Source organism: Catharus ustulatus, chromosome 6 (assembly GCF_009819885.2).
Source record: "Catharus ustulatus isolate bCatUst1 chromosome 6, bCatUst1.pri.v2, whole genome shotgun sequence".
In the NCBI taxonomy this organism is placed as follows: Eukaryota; Metazoa; Chordata; class Aves; order Passeriformes; family Turdidae; genus Catharus; species Catharus ustulatus.
Window position 1 is genome coordinate 45870044 of NC_046226.1, and position 19792 is coordinate 45889835.

Genomic DNA, 19792 nt, shown 5'->3' on the forward strand with positions numbered 1-19792 from the left:
GAAATTCACAGAAATGTATAACCTGAACCTTCCCTGACACAGTTTGAGGCTATGTCCTCTTGTCCTGTTGTTAATTGCCTGGGAGAAGAGGCCAACCCCTGCCTTGCTACAGCCTCCATTCAGGTGGTTGTAGAGAGCTACAAGGTCATTTATCGCTGAGACTCCTTTTCCCCAGGCTGAACCCCCAGCTCCCTCAGCTACTCCTCAGAAGACTTGTTCTCCAGACCCTTCACCAGCTCCATTGCCCTTCTCTGGACACATTTCAGCACCTCAATGTCTGTAGTGAAGTGAGTGGCTCAGAATTAGACACAGGGCTTGAGGTGTGGCCTCACTTGTCCCAAGTACAAGGGATAATCACTTCCCTAATCCTGCTGGCCGCTCTAAGATCATCAAGTTTCACCACTGACTGTGTGACAACTAGACCAAAGCTAACTGATATGTCCAGTTGTTCCCAGAACACCTCCAGGGACAGTGATTCCACCACCTCCCTGAGGAACTTGTTCCAATTCTTGACCATTATTTCCATGAAGAAACGCACAGAGACAGGCACTGGCTTTCTGGATCCATCACCCACTGCCCCATCTCTGCGCTGATACGAAATAAACAAATATGAGGATTCTGTGTGTGGATCTGCCTCCCATGCACCTGGTGGCAGAACCCAGCTCATGGGACAAATGGAGGGGGATTGTGCTGACCCTACCAGGCCAGGGCAAGGCAGGCCAGGGCAGGGCAGGATTCCAGAGCTGGAGGACAGTATTAAGGGGAGATTTAGGTTGAACATCAGGAGTAATTTGTCCACACAAAGAGTGGTCAGGCGTTGGAACAGGCTGCTTGGGCTGGTGGTGCAGCCACCTTTCCTGGAGGTGTCTAAGGAAAGCCCGAATGTGGTACTAAGTGCCATGTTCTAGTTGACAGAATGGTATTCGGTCACAGGTTGGTCTCGATGATCTCATTCACTCTGTCACTCGTGATTTTGGGGAATGACAGCATCCCAACACAAACGACAAGGCCGCACAACCCGGCCGGGCGGGGCGGCCCGCACTCTGCGCACGCGCTACCGGCCGCGCTGGCGCACGCGCAGCTCCCCATGGGCCTGCGCGCGGCCCGTCGGCCCGGCCCAATGGCAGCTCTCGTTGTTGAGGGGTGGCGGGAAGAAGGCGTTGCCGAGGCCCTGCCCCGCGCTTTCTCCGCCGCCATCCGTCGCGAGCGCACGTTTCGGGCCGCTGTCCCGCGCCGCCGCCCAAGTAAGCGCGCAGTGCGCTCTCCCCGCTTTCCCCCCGTGCAGGAATGGTGGCGTCCGGCCCACTCGCGCCGGTCCGCCGCCCGCGGGGCTCGGGCGAGGTCACTCGGGGCGGGCGGGGGTGGTGGGGGGGGGTGGTGGTGTAGGAGGGGAGAATGGCGGCCATGTGCGTTCCCGGCCTGCGCTGGATGGGCTGAGGCGAACGCCAGGGCGGCAATGCCGCGTTGCCGCTTTGCTTCGGGAGAGGTGTGCGGTGCGGGCGGGAGCGTGTGCCGGGCCCGCGCTGGCACAGTCTGGGGAGCGTGGCCTCGCGGGCCGCGGGTTCGCATTTAGGAGCGGAGTCAAAGAATTGTGGCTCGGAGGGAGAAGGGATGAGCTTACTCCAAGCATATGTAATGCGGCCGTGCCGAAACTCTGCTCTCCTGTCTGCAGGATGCGTTACGTCGCAGCTTATCTGCTCGCTGTGCTCGGAGGCAACGAGTCCCCCACGTCCAAGGACTTGAAAAAGATCCTCGACAGCGTCGGCATCGAGACGGACGATGAACGCATGAACAAGGTGGCGTTGCCTCTTAATTCCGGATGTCCCAGCCAGCACCAAACACTGGAGCTGTTTCCTTGGCTTCAGTGTTCCCATTGCCGCCCTACTGATCTGCTCTTATATTGTTCAGACATTCACTGATTCTTACCAGTGTTATTTCTAAATAGTGCTAAGCCAGTCACAAGTTTTTGCAACTTCTGTTAAAAGTCTTCCTTATTCAATACCCATCCTCCGTAAAGGTCTCTGTCGTATGTTGCTGACTTCTGGTAGTTAATAATCCTCATTGAGATGGTGGCTGCTTATAAGGATGCATTGAAAATGTTCTGACATCGTGTATAGTCTGCACTGAAGGTTCACTTCTTATTTTTATCAGTATCAATTCAAACCTAACACTTTTAAAGGCCTGATATGCTGTAACACATTCTTACTTAGTATACTGCAAAGGAGCATTTGTTTCCTCACCAAGAAATATAGGCAAATCCTAATATGGAGATTAAAGGTATTTGAGGATAATATATAAGAAGATTTTGGAAATTATTATCAAAGGAGTTGTGTTGAAAAACAGACTTTAGAGAGTATCTTAATTAGAATGTTTCTTGGGATGCATTGTGGACCTGAAAATAATTTGGCATGGGGTGAAAACAAGAGCCAATAAAATGATCTTATCACTTGTCCCATACTCGTATGTGAAGTGTTTCCAGAGAGGTAAGGGTAAAAAGAAATTGTTTCCCCAGTGTTTTACTATAGGCCCAGTGTGACAGTGGGTTGGCTGAGCTGGCAGCATCCTTACTATGGTTAGAGATGTTGATTTGAACTCTTGGTGCTCCTATTTAAGTGCCAGGTCTTTTGCTCCTTTAGGTTCTATACCTTAATGAATGCATTGCTTTCTCTGATACTTCAGTATTTGGAAAGCTGTTCTGGAATCTGTTTTGATCATAATTAATTTCTGCATTGTCTGTATCTTAAGCCTGTTGAAATGTAGTGAGGTTTTAAAAGCACCTTTTTCCTGGATGGATCAGTCATGCAGGCACGTAGTTTCACACGTCCTGTGCTCTGTGTAAGCAGAAGGTGCTTGTTTAAAAGCTCTTTACTGAAGCCCTTTTGCTTTGACCACTGACTCAATAACTGAGACTCACCAGTAAGTTCTGGAGCATTGTTTTTAAGTGCTTGCTTTAGCAGTTTTGAGATTTGTAGGTTGTTTTTGTCATCCCTGGTTATATAACACTGGTAGTAAAGTTAAAGTTGGAACTCAGTGTTACAGGGCAAGGTTATAGTAGCTTGGCATTTAACATTTAGGAGGGCTGGGAATGGGACCCTGTGGTTTTGCGTCCAAAACCCAGTGATTCAGAGCCTCCCAGGAGGCATTAAGCAAGAAATGTAAACAGTCCCTCAGTGACTTACACTGTTGGTGGGGCTTCCTAATTGGTTCCACAGCATCTCTGTATCCTCTTTTTTAAAAGATCGTTGGATTAATTATGAATTCAGTAACAGATTTCATGAAAATGCTTAAAGTATTGGAGACGTAGCTGAAGTTTTCATGTCAGTGTTCTGTTCCTGGCACTGAGAAGTAGGGAATTTTTGGGCTATATAAGCAGCAGGATGGAGGCACTGCATATGATGATTCATCAGTACTCATTTACATGTAGCTTATTCTCATATTTGGGAGCTCTAACATTCTAAATTTTACTTACAGGTTATTAGCGAGCTGAATGGAAAAAACATTGAAGATGTAATTGCCCAGGGTAAGTAAATTCTGAGTGACCCAGGTAATTGCCTCTGTTACTTGGATAACCTAGACCTGAGAGTGTAGAATTGCTGCCAAGTCACTGACTGTTCAGCATCATGGATCACAGCTGAACTGAGTGAAATCAGGTCCATTCTAATTCCCTGCAGGTCAGTGCCAGTACCTGCTGGGTTTCGCTTGTGGACCACATTAAACCGGAGAACTTAAGCATGTATGAGCTTACTGGTAATCTGCTCATGATGTAGTTTTCTGGACATGTTGATAAGAGACTGAGCTGTCCTTCGGGTTCTCGAGGGGATGTTTTGTGTTTTACCCACTTGTGTGCACCAGTGATGTAAAGCATGAAGAACAGGCAGTTGGTGTTGGAGTGCAGCTCCACCCTCTGTGATTAGCACAAGCATCTCCAGTGCACATCTCTTGTAGAGCTCTCAGAGTCCAGCTTTTCCTTTTCCATGAGACAGCTCTAAGGGCTGATTTCCACAGAAATTTGTGCTCTTACTGAAGCTGGAACTTTTCACATGAATTGACTGGGTCATAGGGCTGAAGTAAAACAGAACTGAGGTAGTGCAAAGGTTTCTGATTAATGTTTTTTGGGGCTTTTTTGTAAGTGTATAGGCACAAGGGAATTTGCAGGCATATTTTTGCTCAAAGGTTGCCAGGACTTTGCCTGGCCTTGCGGTCAGGAGCAGGCACTGGACATTTCTATCCATGTGGTTTGAAAGACCTAAGAGAGCTATTATACATGTGGTTGCAACACAGGCTGTCTCTTTCTGTAATACTTTAAATAAATTGTTTCTTAGAACATACATGCATATGAAACATGTTTGTTTACTTTGCTAGTTTAATTAGATCTTGAAGTAACAGGGAATTATTTAGAAATTGATTCCCAGAAACTGGATTACAGGCAAACATAGTGTGTACGTCACCTTTGAATGCCAAGGGAGCCTTGGTATGTGAAAGACAAGAGGCCAGAGAGCTAGCTGGCTTTCCAAATACAAGCAGAAATCAGAAGTCTCAGAGGAGATGAAATAGGGTTCATAGGGTGCTGAAGAATTTGTTTAAAATACTGTACTCTTTGCCATAAATAAATCAATCTTTCCCTTTCTCTCCTGTAAATGTGATCCAGTTATGCCCTCAGAGTTCTCTTTACCCTTAAAGGGAAAAAAAAGCAGGGGAAGCCAGTGCTGCCAGTATGTTACACTTGAGGTACATTATCACTCTCTGCGCTACTGTGCTGTATTCAGAGAACAATGTGGGTGTGTGAAATTGGATGTTTGCTGCTATTTTTGACAGCTTTTGGAAAAAAGAGCTTTTGTGTACAGAAGGAAGCTTAATAATATGCTGCCAGTGTTCTTGGGATAAACCTTTGTGAATATTAAAACTCCTGAGTGTTTTCCACAGAACAGTTTATCACAGGTGCAGCCTCTTGTTCCTTTCGGCAGATAGTGACAGGTCGAATCCATGAGACAGGATCTGTTTTTTTCTTCACTTTTCCATTTCCCCTAATGTCTGTGTTTGGGATGAGCATGTAAATAAATAGCTTCTCTTGTGTCCCATTCAGGTAATGGAAAACTTGCCAGCATGCCGTCTGGGGGAGCGGTGGCAGTCTCTGCTGGAGGGGGCTCTGCTGCTCCTGCTGCAGCTGCTGCTCCTGCTGCCGGTGAGTGTGAGTGGAGAGGCGTGGCTACAGGGCATCTCCTTTTGTCTCTGCTAACAGCTTAGCAACTGAGTCCACATTTCAGGGCTTCCCCACTTTGGCAGTTCAGTATGTGATGGAAATGTCAACTCAACAGTTACTTTTCTGTGGGACAGTCAGAGGCATTTGTTCTTTATCTGCCTCAGGATTGGTCTTGCTTAGAACTGAGAATGAAAGAGACTTGGTGGTGTAAAGGACATCCCAGCAACAGTAGTGTCTATATCTGTTCAGAGTATTTGGTTGCTGGAAGAGAATGAGATACCAGTAGCCAGGGGAGCTGAGAACACCAAAACTTGTATCTTGAAAATCTATAGTGCAGTGTTAATACTGACCATTCACTTGTTTTTTTTTCTTCAGCTGAGGAGAAGAAAGAAGAGAAGAAGGAGGAATCAGAAGAATCTGATGATGACATGGGATTTGGCCTCTTTGATTAATTATTTGTTATAGAGAAGTTATTAAAATTCTTTGTTGTAAATGTTTTTGTGTTTATTGTTATTACAAGTGCTCTTCAGCAGTTCTTAAAATAGCTCTGACACAGCTTTGATTTTTATCTCTGTCTGTAGTAAGTGTGTGAATTTTCTGACAGACCATAGAACTCAATTCTGAGTACTGAGGAAATGGCAAAGCTTGTGTGAACCTAGATGCTTGTTTTGACATTGCTGTTTCTTGAACAATGTGTGGAAACAATCTTAGTGATGTTAGCCTTCTCCATACTAATTTGCTCGTAGTTACTCAGTGAAGTGGCTCATCTATTCAGCAATAAAAGGACTTAGTTTTCCAGGATCTGTTTATTCAATTCCAAAATGTGAGACTGAATGAACAGCAGGCCTGAATTAGTCCAGAAACTATTTTGGATTTATAGTAATTTGGTTTTTAAGTATTTAAAAGCACCAATTTAATTTCTGTCAGATTTCCAAGAACTAGGGACAACACCAATAAAATGGTTGATTAAGGTTTCCTGTTACCTCCATATGCTTGAGTCTGTAAAAAAAAAACAAAAAAAAACGAACCCTAACTGCTTTTGTGGGACACAGATCAATGCAGAGTTCTGCTGTTTTGGGCTATCAGGACATAAATTGTCCCTTTATCTAAACAAAGAAACATGAGAATGGTGTTTTTGGAGAACTGAAACATCTCTGGTATGCTGAGAAGAACATATCAGCTTGAGAGGAAGGTAAATTTTGCTTTGTTTTATAAAGTGTCTACTGCTAGAAGATGATTTTGGCAGGCAGCTTACCCTGGCTTTTTGTGGAAGTCTTTTATCTGTCAGTGTACACAGAGTACAAACTGCATGTGTGATACGTCTGTGCAGGTAGTCAAAAAGATACCCTGCAGCCTGTATACTGAAGAGCTTTTCTAGTGTAGTTGTTTTTGGAGAAAAAAAGTGATTGCTGATACAGCTATGTTCATATGAGTCATTGGAACAAAGCAGGGCAAGTAGTTCTGGGAGTAGAGATGGGTGAAATCCAAGTAGGAAAAACTTCTTTCAGTACACTACAGAGAGATAACACCCAAAACTTCTTAGCCAAGCGAGAGAGTAGTTGGAAGTTGGAGCCTCAAAATGGCCATGATTTAAGCAACTAGCCCTTACTGCCCCTCTGTCCCTGCTGCAAGAAAAATGTACAGGAGGTAACAGTGCTTTCATCTACTTTGTCTCTTGAGTGCCAGCCTGGTGATCTGGTAGTGATGAAAACCACTCATTCAGTGTACTGTCAGACTCAAGCCCTGGGATCTGTGTCTGGGGCTGTGTTGCTTTTCTTGGTGATTTTTCCATTTCAGGTGCCTCTCCCCCTCCCCAGTAGTGCCTTGCTTTGCTGCTTCTAGAGCACCAGCAGTGTTTACACAGGAAGGGACTGCCCTGGCACAACACTCAGGGTTTTTCCATGCACAAAGGAATTTGTCTGAATGGCACGGAGCTATTTGATGAGTTTGCTGTGCCCAGGCTTGTGGGATGAAACCTGTGGTGCCAGTTGCTGGCTATGGTGATAAGGGGAGGAATGCAATTAAATCTGGACTTCCTTTTTGACTGTTTTTCTCTATCTTCTCCATATGACCTTTTAACCTTGAATTATGGACCTGATCTGTGGTGGGTGTCTCCTTACAACTTTTAAACTCCTTTGTGAAAGTGCATAATTTTATGAAAACTGTTAGCCTGCTCTGGGGAAGAGGACAGCTAATTGGTAAACTGTTCTGAGAAGAAACTTCTGGGGGCAACTCTTAGGGAAAGCACTGAAAACAGAGCTCTCATCACAGCGCCACAAGGAGCCAATGTAACATAACCACCTCATAGGTTTTCCTTGAGAAGGTCAGGGCATGGCTCGGCTCTGCTCCAAGATTTCACACATATTTTGCAGAATTTGCTAAAACCTCTGCATAGTGAACATTTCTCAATACAAAATCAAACCTATATTAAGCTTCCTTCCCCCTTTCTTACCTATTTATGAAACTTGCCACCTGATGCTTGCTTTGTACATGAGCAGTGATGTGCCTGGAAGTCTGTTGCACACTTGTTTGGTGCTCTGCATGGAGTTCACTGTTCTGTTCTGATTTCAATGAGCTTCAGCTGTGAAGGAGATGGGATTCCTTGCTTCTGCTCTGGAGTCACTGATCTGAATTTGCAAGTCTCAGTGATGCCCTTTCAGACTTACCATTGATTTCCAAAGACAAGGGTACTAGTGAGGTGGGTGCATTGTATTCCATGATTGTCTCAGAGAAGACTAGTGCCTGCTAATACTTGGACTTGTGCCTAGTGCCCTAACAGAATAGAGAATTTTCCTGAATTTTTCATAAAAGGTAGGCTCAAGGGCATTGAAGAGAAAGGGAGGGATAGTCTTGTGCCTGGAGATTACACTGGTAACTGATCATTACCAAATTGACAGCACGGGAGAGTGATGTAGTCATAGGCTTGACATTGAAACGTGAGGCTTTCCTCACTGATACGCAAAGGCCGTGCCATCTCAAACCAGCTCTCACTGAAAATCATTTCTTACAAACACCATGGGGCAGAGAGAGGGAGGAGACATCTCCACTACTTGGAAAGCAGGGAGAATGTCCTGGACACTACTGTAAAGCAATAACAAATGGCTCCCTGGGGCCACTCTCAACTGGTTTCACTCTTACTACCAAGGCCCAGTTTTGCAAGCTGCTGCATGCAGGCAGGCCTGCTGAACTCAGTAGGTTTGACTTACATAGGGGCAGAGATGGTTGATTTTCTCTTCCTAGAAGAAAAATTCAGTCCCAAGAGAGCAGACCCACTCCTCTGCCTCAGGAGATGCTCCTATGAAGCAAGTGCCAAGAGTCTGCTGTGGAATGACCTGATGTACACAAACATCAGAGGTAAGAAAAAGACAACTCCAGCTTTCCAGTGATGTTAAGAGCATTTGTGTTGAGTTCATTCACGGCTGGTGTGCCTTTCTGGCTGACTATGGACAGCAATACTAAAGTAACATTCTGGAATCAGCATGGTAACAGGCTTCCCTTGAATTCCCAATGGCCAGCAAAAAACACAAGGTATTGGCTGGAAAAGCAGATTGTTTGGTTATATGTTATGATCTCATAGTACTAAGAGCTCACCATTCTTTAGGCTAGAAAATAAACACACAACAAGGAGAGATTGCATGTAAAACTGTCTCCATGGCATCTCAACTTGTAGGGGCACGAGTGGATTTGAAGAGTTTCAGTTGGAGTTTGACACACAGGAAAAGCTGCCTTGTAAATCTAGCTGATCTGGCTTACTGCTGCACTGTGAGCAATAGCAGAACCATAGCATTTTCTTAATGGAGGAAAAGAGATTAATTTTGGGGGTTAATTTATTTTTAAGAAAAGCACAGTTGTTTGTCAGCTTGCTAGTGCCAGTACCCAGGCAGCACTCCACAAGAGATGAGTGTTCACATGGTTCATTTCATCGACCTGTTTCAACAGGGCAGCATTAACCTCCTCAAATAAGTAACCTTGAGGGCCAAGGCAGACCGATGTAAACAACTCAGGATGAGATTGCTGTTGGGAAATCAAGTGAAACTAACTCCAGAATTGTCGCAGCATTGTTGTTTCTGTTTTCCAGACGTGCTAGGAGCATTAAGGCTTTTGAAATGGTGGAAAAAGAGGGAGCAGCACTGCCTCCAAAACGAAGATGTTCCTGTTCCTGTAGTGTTTGGAGGTATCTGCAGACAAGGCTCAGTGGTCAGTTTTGCCACAGACTTCTGCTAAAGTTACAGCCTGGTGACCAGTTCTTCTGCAGAACCATCCCTGTTCTGGAAAAGGTGAGACAGGATGTTTCCTTTGGGTTTGACTACAGGAAAATACCTTTCTGTGTCATCAGAAGCATGGGGTGGAAGCCCCATGATGGCCTTGGTGTTAAGGGCCTGTAAGAGACTCAAGGCTCAAGTGCGCCAGGGTGGAGGAGATGAGGGCTGACAAGGGTTACGTAACCACATCAAATGCAAGGGAGGAAGTAAATTACAAAACCAACTAGAGGTATGAGAGGAAGGGAGAGAAGGGTGAGTGTAAAGACAGGATGAATGTAAGTAGGGTTAATTCTTTCTGTATGCCAGGATGTTGATATGTATAAAGGGTAGTTTGTGACAGCTAGGTGAGATGGTGGGCTTGGGGGCAGGACCTGAAAGAAAGGTAAAGCTGTATTCCTGCCTGTTTGGTGAAAGCAAAGTGCAAACACTCAATGAAAAAGTGCTCTGTCTGTAGAGGTTGGAGTATGATGTCCAACTTGAGCTCAAATATTGGACTTATGCTAGGGTTAGCTGCTGAATTTAGTTGCTTCCATCACCAGACTGTGAGGCAGTAGACTGAGGCACTAAACAGCTGTTCTTGCAGCCTGGATGGCCACTCCTTAGGGAGGGTATTAGCCTCCCTCATATGATTTGAAAGGATGTTTAGAGTGGAAGGAACAGGAAGAGGGGCTACTTGGATGACCTCCGCTAGGTGAGGTGAAAAAGCTGTTAAGGACAGGTATAACACTATCCTAAGTGAGAAACTTCTGACCAGTTATAAGAAAACTAATTTAAATTGCTTTATGCAAGATCAATTAAGCAGTTTCTTAAACTTTGGTAGAAAGTGCTTTTTGCCCTATGCTGCTTCCATTAAAATTTATGCTTTTTGTCTTGTATCCCTCAAACATTCCTCCTGCTGATCTTGTTTCCTATCTTTGAGTAAAGCAGCTCTTTCTCTTGCTATGCTGATTTTTTTGATATCTCTATAAGCTTTCATACTTACCTAATGATTTGGATGACTGTATTATTTATGGCAAGGGGATCTTTACAGCTTCTGAAATCTATTTTGATCCTCTACTAGCATTGACCTCTCACCCAGTGCTGCTCTGTGGTGATCTTGTGCAGAAGTACTGCTGTAAATCACAGTTGCCCTAACTAAATAGAAGCATTCTAGTGAGCTTAGAGGCATGTGGAAAAAAAATGTTGAGAAAAGTTTAGCAAAGGTAAGTAACTGTGCTGTTTTGGTGATTAGTATACAACAATCTACAACTTCCTTGTGAAGGGAAGAGAAGGGGCAGATACTGCTCTCCTGTCTCTGGCGACCAGTGACAGGACTCGAGGAAATGGCCTGAAATTGTGTCTGGGCAGGTTTAGGCCGGATATTAGAAAAAGTTTCTTCCTCCAGAGGGTGGTTGAGGACTGGAACGGGTTCCCCAGGGAAGTGGTCACAACACAGACTTTAACAAGAGTTCAAGAAGTGTTTGGACAGTACTCTTGGGCACATGGTGTGACTCCTGGGGACGTCCTGTGCAGGTCCAGGAGCTGGACTCGATGATTCTTGTGGGTCCCTCCCAACGATTCTAAGTTAAGAGGCAGAGAAAGCTGTTGAGGGGGAACAGGGGGATTGCCTTTTTCCCAGTTCTTGCCCTATTGCTGTGGCAAGACTCGCCTTCTTCTGACTCCTTTTTGTGAAAGGGGAGAGCTTTTCCGTTCTCTCACGTTTCTTGCCCAATCCCTGGAAAACAAAGGCAACCCCAAGGGCTTGGAGCAGACGCCGAGAACCGGGATGTTCCGTGAGGGAAGGACGGCTGCAGCCGCAACACTCTCCTCCGAGAAGCTGGCTCGGCCCCTGCCGCTCCAGGGCAGCCCTGGCTCGGCGAGCGGCCGCAATGCCCCTGGGCCGGGAGGGAGAGGAGTTCACCGGAGGAAGGGTTGGCTAGGAGGGGCCTGGAGATCCCGCCCGCGCCGGGGCTGCCGGGGGGCGGCGGCCATGCCGGGGGCGGGCCCGAGGGCCGGGCCGCCGCATATAAACTTGGCAGCCGGCACACCTCTCCTAGCGGCAAACCCTGCCGTATTCCCTAAGCTTATCTTTGGCAGCAGCGCTTCCCCGGCTGTCCCGCCCGTCCCGAGGCGGTGCGAGAACAAACCCGCGGCTTCACCGCACCGCCGCGGCCGCTGCTGCTTCCCCCCGGCACCCTCCGCCTCCAGCGGGGCGCGGAGGCCATGTTCCCGCTGGACTCCACCTGGAATATCTCCTTCGCCGGCTGCGGCTTCCTGGGGGTCTACCACATCGGCGTGGCCAGCTGCCTGCAGGAACATGCCCCGTTCCTGGTTACCAACGCCAAGAAGGTGTACGGCGCCTCGGCCGGGGCGCTCACCGCCACCGCCCTCGTCAGCGGCGCCTGCCTCGGTAAGCGCGGGCCGAGCTCGGCGCTCCTTCGCCTCATCCCTTCGTTACTGCTAATTTGTTAATTGGAGCAACAGCGAGGGGATGTGGGTGTATATACGTATGTGAGTGTAAATAGCGCTGCGCCCTCCTCCTCCCGAAGTGCGAGCGGCGTGTTGTTTTTAAGGCCTTTCCCCCCCGCTCCGGTCCCTGACGGGTGGCTGAGGTCAAGAGGCCCCTGATGGTGGGAAAACAGCACGGGGGTCCTGGTTCTGACACACACACACACACAGACACACGTAATGGGGACTTGCTGGGCTCGGTGCGTGGGTTTACCTGGCTTGGGTGTAGGTCTGGTGGGGCTCTGGGTGAGGAGAGGAGCCTCTAGCCGTGCGGGCACCGGCCCTTGGTGGCTGTGATGGGAGGTGAAGCGGCTGGAGATGGAGACACCGAGTTTGTGTGTGCGGATGGGAGTCGGGCAGCGTCTCTGAGTAGCGCAGCCTTCAATCTGCATATTTATTTCTGAAGGAGGGTTATTCCTTGGAGTCTTGGGTACTGAGGAATTCCCTTGCCCTCTGCAAGAGCTCCAGTTTAGCTAGATTTTGTCTCTGTTTTCAAGTTAAGGAATAACCTTAAAAAGTTATCTCTGAAGCAATCACATTGTGTAGTGCCTGGGGAACAGCTGAAGAAAATGGTCTGTGGTGCCTTCTGGCTTTTTTGTCGTTTTTCATATGGGAGGAAGTCAACAAACACGTGTTAGGGTCTGTACTTTGAAGCTTTTATGTTGAGAATAACAAATGCAGAAAAAATTCTTAAGCTTGAAAGGGGGATGTGATGTGAGAGAATCAGTTATATCTATTTAGTCTCAGAGAATTATGAGCCTCTCTTAGAGCCAAGGGCAGCCAGAGCTGTTTATTCCTTGCAGCTCTCACCTTGACAGGTGTTTTCTCACAGCACTCCTTTTCGAGATGTAACCCTGATGCAATAAAAGTTAGCATTTTCTGTGGTTAGGTTTGAAGTTTCCCTTCCTAAGCATTTTGTTTGTAGAAATGCCCAGTGAAGCGCAGCCGTAACTTCTGAAACTCTTAAAAGCTGTTTGGACCCCAGTCCGAGATCTCAAAGGCTGTAGTGGTGCCCTGGTGCCAACTTTTACTGTGGAGAAGGGATAAAAATCCCTAATCCCTTCTTGCATAGGGGTTCATTTGCAGGTAGCTGCCAGGGATTCAGTAGTTTAATTGCTGTTGCTTCTGTTGAAGAGGTGAGTCCCCAATTAGTTCCCCAACTGGGTGATCCCTCTGCCACTGGAAGGTGTGGCAGAAGTGTGACACAGGGGTAGTGCCCAAATCCCTTGCCTTGCTCAGATGCCATCCTGAGTGCTGAGCAATCCCGTTATTATGTCTACTTTGTCCTTGCTATTTATATGTCCAGGGCATCCATGGTGTGTCAGGCACTGCCCTGAGGGAGACATCCAGCCTGGTAGAGAACTTTCTGTGAATCAGAATAGGTTTTCCCACTCCCTGTGAGGTACAGTGGGAGGCATTATTAAGAGGACTGGGTTAGGGGAAGCCTTCACCTACCTCCTGAAGGAGGGCAAACCATGCTCTTCAAAGCTAGTCGAGGCTTGGGTCTGAGTGTTCCAGTTCTGTCTTCTGTTTGACTTATCTAGAATTGTTTTCTTCTGACTCACCTGCGTGACTGACATGTATCTTGGGTAGAGAGCAGCTCTAAGGCGACCGAGTTTAATTCTGAAAGTAAAAGCACACAGAGTGCATGGCTGGGCTGTGGTATTGCCGTACCTTGTCCGTGTCATAAACCCTCCTGACAGTGCAGCTTCCACACAGAGGTCCAGAGGTTAGAATGAAATCATAGGAGTAAAAGAGGGCAGGCAGAAGCTACAGCTAAGCCTGAACTAGGAGAGCAGTACGTTTTCATACAGGCTATTGTAGGGTCCTGAGTACCTCTGTTTGCTGTGCTGCTGAGAGCAGGTGGTAGCCCATGGGCTTTGAATCCTATGGCAACTGCTACTTTGCACTATTGCCCTGTTCATGAAACTGGAGTGCTAAATAGTGTCTCTGGATGAATGACAAATGGAATTTTGTAGAAGCCTTGCTTATTTGACTGTGTGCAGATAAAGTTAGTGTCCTCATGCCTGTGAGCTCAAGAAGACTCCACTGTGCAGAAACAAATAGTTGCAGGGGAGGAGTGGCAAAACCTCTTCCTTGGGGGTTTTTCTTTGAGTTCAGTCTTTTGAGACCCTGATCAGAGAGAGCAGAAATCATCCTTGACTTCAGAGAGTAAAATCCCACTTAGTGTTTTCTTTTCCAGCTTTTTCCCTCTGGCCTTTGCATCTCTTTAGCTTGCCTGTGAACTCATTCTGCCTTCTCTGTTAGTAAAGACCCCTCTGTCATCATTTGTGTAGGACTGGAAGGCTTTGCTATGGGCTGGCACTGAACTGAAAGCTCTGACCAAGTGATCTGCAGCCTTTAGAGCACAGTGTGGGCTTCAAAGGCATGTTTGAGAATACTAAAGAAAACAACACTGGGCGTGCATATTACTTAGGCAGGGCACCTTACATTTATGTAAGAGATCAGGAGGTATTTGCAGTCTGATATGACCTTGCCAAGCTCTGGTTAAGCACTTTACCATTAAGTTGTAGGGATCTTGGATTTATTGTTGAAGGTTACAACAGTGATGTTGCCCTGCATCTGAAGTGCTCTCTCTCCAGCTTTGAGGTTCCTCTGTTTGCTGGCATGACAAAGCAGTGCAGCTTTTCCACTAGAATAATCTGTGTGGCTATCAAGGTGCATTGGGCAGTCTCCTGTGTTTACAAGTTACTTGACTGTGCATAGTGCAGAGTTGTGGCATAAATAGCTTCTTGCCCCAAAGGTGTTCTGGAAAACAGCCACTGTCATGCCTCTACTGTCTCTTGGGGCTCTTGGAGTCCAGCACTCCAGGAAATGCACCTTTATATGCAAAGCAAGTGAAAAGTTTTCATGTTGGCATTGCAGTCTCCTCTTTGTGCATACCTTAAATCCTGCAGCTTTCCTGGCAAATTCTAGGTGTGGAGTTTGAGGATGGTCACCTCTGTGTAGATCTGAAAGTCACTGGCCTGGATGAGAAAAACTGGCTTATGCAATGTGGTGAGACCATCCTTTTTCAGTCATGAGGAATGATAAAGTGCAGCTACTGTAGGATTCTTTTATCCCTAATACTGAGTAGGGAATGTATTTTTGGTAAGGTCTGGAATAATCTCACTTTGGTGAGCTGTGGGATTTGTTGTGCCTGCTTTGGGAGCACAGCAGCCTGAGTAAGTGATGGGATGTGAAGCTGTAATCACTGAAAAGCTGTCTTTGAGCTGGTACTAAGGTCCCTCTGACTCATAGTTAACCAACAGCATCCCAATTATCTGGCATGTGAATGTTGTCCTAGACAGCCCTATCTGTGGGTGGGTTGGAACTGCTGAATTGCTTCTATTTTGGGGGGAAGGGGTAAGTTCTGCTGTCAAATGCAAAGCTGGCTATCAAACCCCATCTGTGGAAGTTAGCTATTCTCCTAAAGCATGACAAGGTTGACAGAAACTGAAAAAGCAAACTGAGGAGATGCTTTTAGTACTAAGAATGCAGAAAGGACACTGTGTGTCTGCTAGACTGAGTAGCATTGTTTGGGATGCTCTTTGGAGAGCCCTTCCTGCGTTGTTTGCAGCATTTTATTTTTTAATTATTTTAAATTGCTATCTTAACCAAAACTCTGTCTCAGGCTTGACATGAGATAAAATAAGTTATTTCACATTTAGGTTTGCTTGTCAGCTGTCACCATGTGACAACCAGGAAATGTGCTACTGAACTGTAGAGACATTTTCCATTGGGTAGCAGGAGCAAAAAAAAAAAAGAGCCCGATTAACAAAACCTTTTGAAACTGAGATAGTTAGCAATATCAGCATCTTAAATGCTGTGCTTCTGCAATTTGATTATGTGCCTGAAAAGGCTTAAGAACTGGTTGTGGAGATTTACTTTCTCTGTTTTTATATAATCTTAACACCAAATCCCAGATTGACAGAGGGAAATAAAGCAGCTTAGAGTCTATGGAATCCTCAGAGCAATGCCAGTTTATGCTGGCCAAAGCATGAATCAGGATGCTTCTCCTAGGGGGAAGTATATGTGATGCTGTCTTCTGTGGCTGTGTGGAGAGAACTATGGATCTCCATAGGGACACAAAGCAAAGTTTTGTAGTGTCTCAGTAGTCAGGTCCCTCCTTACACAGGAGATAGGCACTTGTACCTCCTGCAGAGGCCCTCCTTGGAGAAAAAGTTGTTGGTCAATAGCCTCAGCCCAGGAAGGAGAGATACCTTTATGTACCTACCTGGAGATATGGATATAATTCATAGGAAACCTTCTGGTGCTTCTTGGAAGTGGTAAAACTTTTTCCTGTGTGGAAATAGAGGTGGAGGGGAGATGTTCTGTGCTGACGTAGTCGGAAATGTTTGCTGGCTTGGCGGACAGGCTGCTGAGCCTGGATCAGTGCCCTCAGCAGTCACAGGGCTGTGGGATCAGGTGTCTGGAGGAGTAAGCTGGCAGCCAGAGCACCCTGCAATACCTTTTGATAGGAGGGAAGGAGCTTGTTCCTGCTGTTTGCCTGGCTCTAATAAGAAAGCTTCTGTAAGGAAGGGTGCTCTTCCTGGCATCTCATTGGATGAGTGCAAGGGAAGCCAAGGCATGTGTTTGTTCTTCTGGCACCCCACATAGACAGCAGGTGTGCAGAGCAGCTCAGTGCCCAGCCTTTCTGTCAGCCATGGCAGCAGCTGTGCAGTGTCACTGGCAACAGCACAAGAGGTCTTTGGTCATTCTTGGGACCCATAGGTTTGGCAAGTCTCTAGAACCTGGAGCATGTCTGAGCTGTTGCACTTGTCCCTGCCTTTTGGCTCCCTAAACTCTTCAAAGCAACTGCAAGCCCTTCATGTAAAATAGGAGAAGCTGTTGTATGCTCTTCAGGGTCCTGTGTTCACTTACTGATTGTGTTTGGAAGTCTAGTCCTGATAAATCAAAAAGCCTTCCTCAAATTTCTTGCTGTGTTGTTCAGTTCCAAACTCCTGCTGCAGCAATGGTTACAGCAGCTCTGCCTGCATGTCCAGTATCTGGTGGTGCTTGTTTCCTGTGTGTCAGGGGGGTGTGTTACCTTCCAGTGCAGTGAGCTTGGGATTGCACTCAGATGTTGGGCCCCTGCTCACTCTGGGTTTCTCCATGTTTCTCTCTATGCCCTCCATGAAGCACATACGAACTTTTCCCTGGCTTGGCTGTAGAGGATTTCCACTTCTATGCTTGGTATCCACTGTAATTGAAGAGGACCGTGCAAGGGCTGGAAATGGTAATTAGTCAGCATTCCTTCTTTCTGGAGATGGGAATGGGCAGGCCTTCTAATTACAGGGCCTTTGCAAAACCTCAGAAATCTTACTCCAAGGAGCGGTATGAGTGGGTGACTCCTGTTCACCTTGCTCTTTGCAATGCAAACCCTAATCGTGGCTGAATTCCAAAGTGGTCACCACTTTTCCATTGATCTCTCTGCACTTCACTTTTGTTGCCCAGCTCTAATACTTGTCCTCTTCCTTTCTGCTAGGTGTTCTTGGGACTTGAAGTGAAAGTCAGGATGTGTCTTCACTTATGTGGGAGTCAGCAGGGCCTGTGTATATGTATGTACCTTGGGCTGTGTGCCTTGTCAAGCAAGTAGAGTGAGAGCTAGTGCAAAGGAGGGGTAGAGGAAATCATTCCATGTGGAAGCTCCTAAATAGGTCCATGTCCCTGGGAAAAGGCAGAATATGTCCTTGAAGTGGTAAAGTCTGAGGCAGTGGAAAATCCCTTCCAAGAAGCACATAGGAGAGAGGGAATTAGTGAGCCTGGGAGTGTAGAAAATTTGCTGGAGATTGCTGTAGCCCTGCCATTTGTAGCTACAAAGGCCAGAGGAATGGAGGAGAGAGTTTTTGTCACTTCTGATACAACAGCTGCTTGTGGCAGGCCTGATCCTTTCCCCGGGGTTGTGCTGATCTGCAGTGCAGTGTGTTACATCAGATGTGGGAGCTGGTAGCTTTATTAGAACCCAGGGCTTTGTGCTGCCCTTTGGCACTCCCTCAGAACTGAACTGGTCATGCTTTCTGGTACAGATAAAGTCCAAATCCGCACTGATGACTTCTGCCTGACAAGACCTTTGGAATCTGCAAGCTTCATGAAGTGTCTTTTGCCGCTGTTTCCCAGACTTTTAGCTGTGCTGTGCCTGATTTCTTCTGAGGATGAGCTATTCTCTTCCTCCTCATACACTGAAGTCTGTTTGGATGGATGTTGGTTTTGGAGGCCTTTTTTAGGCTTAGGATTTAAAGGACTGAATATCATTGTTGCGTTGGAGGTTCTGGCAATCTCTGATCTTGCCACTCCTGTGGATTATCTTGTTTAGCATCCTGAAGTAGAGTGACAACTCAGGTGACAGCTGAGGATGTAAATGAATCAGGAATCCCTTTACATATGTTAATTACAAGAGCCAGTCTTGCTGGCTGCATTGAATGCTGCTGATTCAATGCTGGGCCTGGCAAAAAAAAAAAAAAATCCAGTGTATTATGGAGGCTGCCATAGTTATGCTATGCATGGAAAAACTTGGAGTCCTGTTTCAGAGTTGGCTGTCAGCACAGATACTTACATTGATTTATCTATCTATGCACTAGGATTAGTAAAACAATTTTGAAGGGAAGCATGTAACTACTAGCCCTGTTTTTGCACACAGAAGAGTTCATGTGTCAACTGTTCATCTGAACATCTGTTTTGCTGTTCTTGTTTGTGTGCTCAGCCTTGCAGGAAGGGCTGAGCAGAGGCTTTTCCCCTGCAGGGGTCTGTGCAACCCTCTGTGAGCAGCTCCTGTCCTTCTCATGCAGTTGTTTTCAGAACGCAGTCATGTTTTGGCTGGGGGTCTGCTGCTGATGTCTCTGAAAGAAAGGGAGCATCAGTTTCTAGATATCCTTGCCATGGTTCCCAAGGTACACAGCCTATCCTTGTGACCTGCCTGATGCTGCTCCAATAAAAAGAGAATCATTCTAGACCAAATGCCAACACCCCTTGCCCAGAGGACTGCTTTGAAAACTAAGCTTTTGATTCTCACTTCCTTGCTGGAGTCTGCCCTGCTTATGCCAGGGCCAGTGGGGAAGAGTTTGGGGTGTAAGGTGACACTTGACCTCCTGAGGAGGGAGGGCAAAGCAGGCCCAGCAGGCTGTGCACTCACAGGTGCTCAGGGAGGGGCTTGGCGTGGATTGGAGCAGTTGGTGAGCCTTGTGAGCACGAGAGCTGGGCATGATGCAGGCTGAGAGCCAGTGGAGAGTATGAGGGCTGTTCCTCTCATCTGTGTCAAGGTTTTAGCAGTCATACAAGTGTACAGTGGAAAGGACAGGGAGAAAGGCTGTGACCCAGCCATGTCTCTGGTGCCATCTCTGAACATGAAACGATTGCCACCTGGAAGCACACAGGAAAGTTTTCTGCAGGGCTTAGGCTGATAGCCACCAAAAGCTGTGTGTGGGCTTTGTTCTGGTGTTGGTGAGCCAGCCGAGGGTAATGGCTGGTGTGTGATAAAGCTGAAAGGCTGCTGGAGTGACAGCTATTTCTTCAGACTGGAAGTAGAAATGATGACTGCTAACTCCAGCTTTTGGCTCTATGGATCTGTGGTGCCTGGCAAAGGTATCTACTCTCCTGCCCTGACTTCTTTCTAAAACATTTATCCTCTAGTAATGCCTCCCCTGTGAAGAGGAAACAGTTCCACTTTCTCTAGTGGTGTGTGTGATGCCTGAGAAGTGAATGTGAACGGTGTGTGCAACATTGTGCACTTGGGTGAAACTTGATCTTTTTGTGCCAGTTCCCTCTCAGAATGACAGCAACTGGGGGCTTTATTCACCTAGGTGAAAATTACTAACACAAAGTGAGATTTGGATGTGGTTCCACT

General features: G+C 46.7%; 2 protein-coding genes and 1 non-coding gene across 3 annotated transcripts in view; all 3 read left to right on the top strand.

Moving 5' to 3' along the window:
* Positions 1 to 1140: 1140 nt before the first annotated feature.
* Positions 1141 to 5693, top strand: RPLP2 (ribosomal protein lateral stalk subunit P2). Its single transcript, XM_033063798.2, has 5 exons — positions 1141 to 1244; positions 1673 to 1796; positions 3472 to 3520; positions 5084 to 5182; positions 5576 to 5693. The coding sequence occupies exons 2-5, from the start codon at positions 1674 to 1676 to the stop codon at positions 5650 to 5652; spliced, it is 348 nt and encodes a 115-aa protein (XP_032919689.1). The 5' UTR covers positions 1141 to 1244; position 1673; the 3' UTR covers positions 5653 to 5693.
* On the top strand, positions 3649 to 3781 carry LOC116998396. Its single transcript, XR_004418377.1, has one exon. It is a non-coding gene; the product is annotated as a small nucleolar RNA SNORA52 (small nucleolar RNA).
* Positions 5694 to 11440: 5747 nt separating the features above from the next.
* PNPLA2 (patatin like phospholipase domain containing 2) overlaps positions 11441 to 19792 on the top strand; it is a 29431-nt gene continuing 21079 nt past the window's right edge. The window contains exon 1 of the mRNA XM_033062614.2: positions 11441 to 11851. Coding sequence (XP_032918505.1) covers positions 11665 to 11851 — 187 coding nt within the window. The 5' untranslated portion in view covers positions 11441 to 11664. The remainder of the gene's footprint in view (positions 11852 to 19792) is intronic.

Bases quoted from the DNA above. Each gene is read 5' to 3' on its own strand.
- RPLP2 (XM_033063798.2), top strand. From the start codon at position 1,674: ATGCGTTACGTCGCAGCTTATCTGCTCGCTGTGCTCGGAGGCAACGAG. The intron at 1,797-3,471 runs GTGGCGTTGCCT...TTTTACTTACAG, and splicing joins ACGATGAACGCATGAACAAG to GTTATTAGCGAGCTGAATGG. The intron at 3,521-5,083 runs GTAAGTAAATTC...TGTCCCATTCAG, and splicing joins TGAAGATGTAATTGCCCAGG to GTAATGGAAAACTTGCCAGC.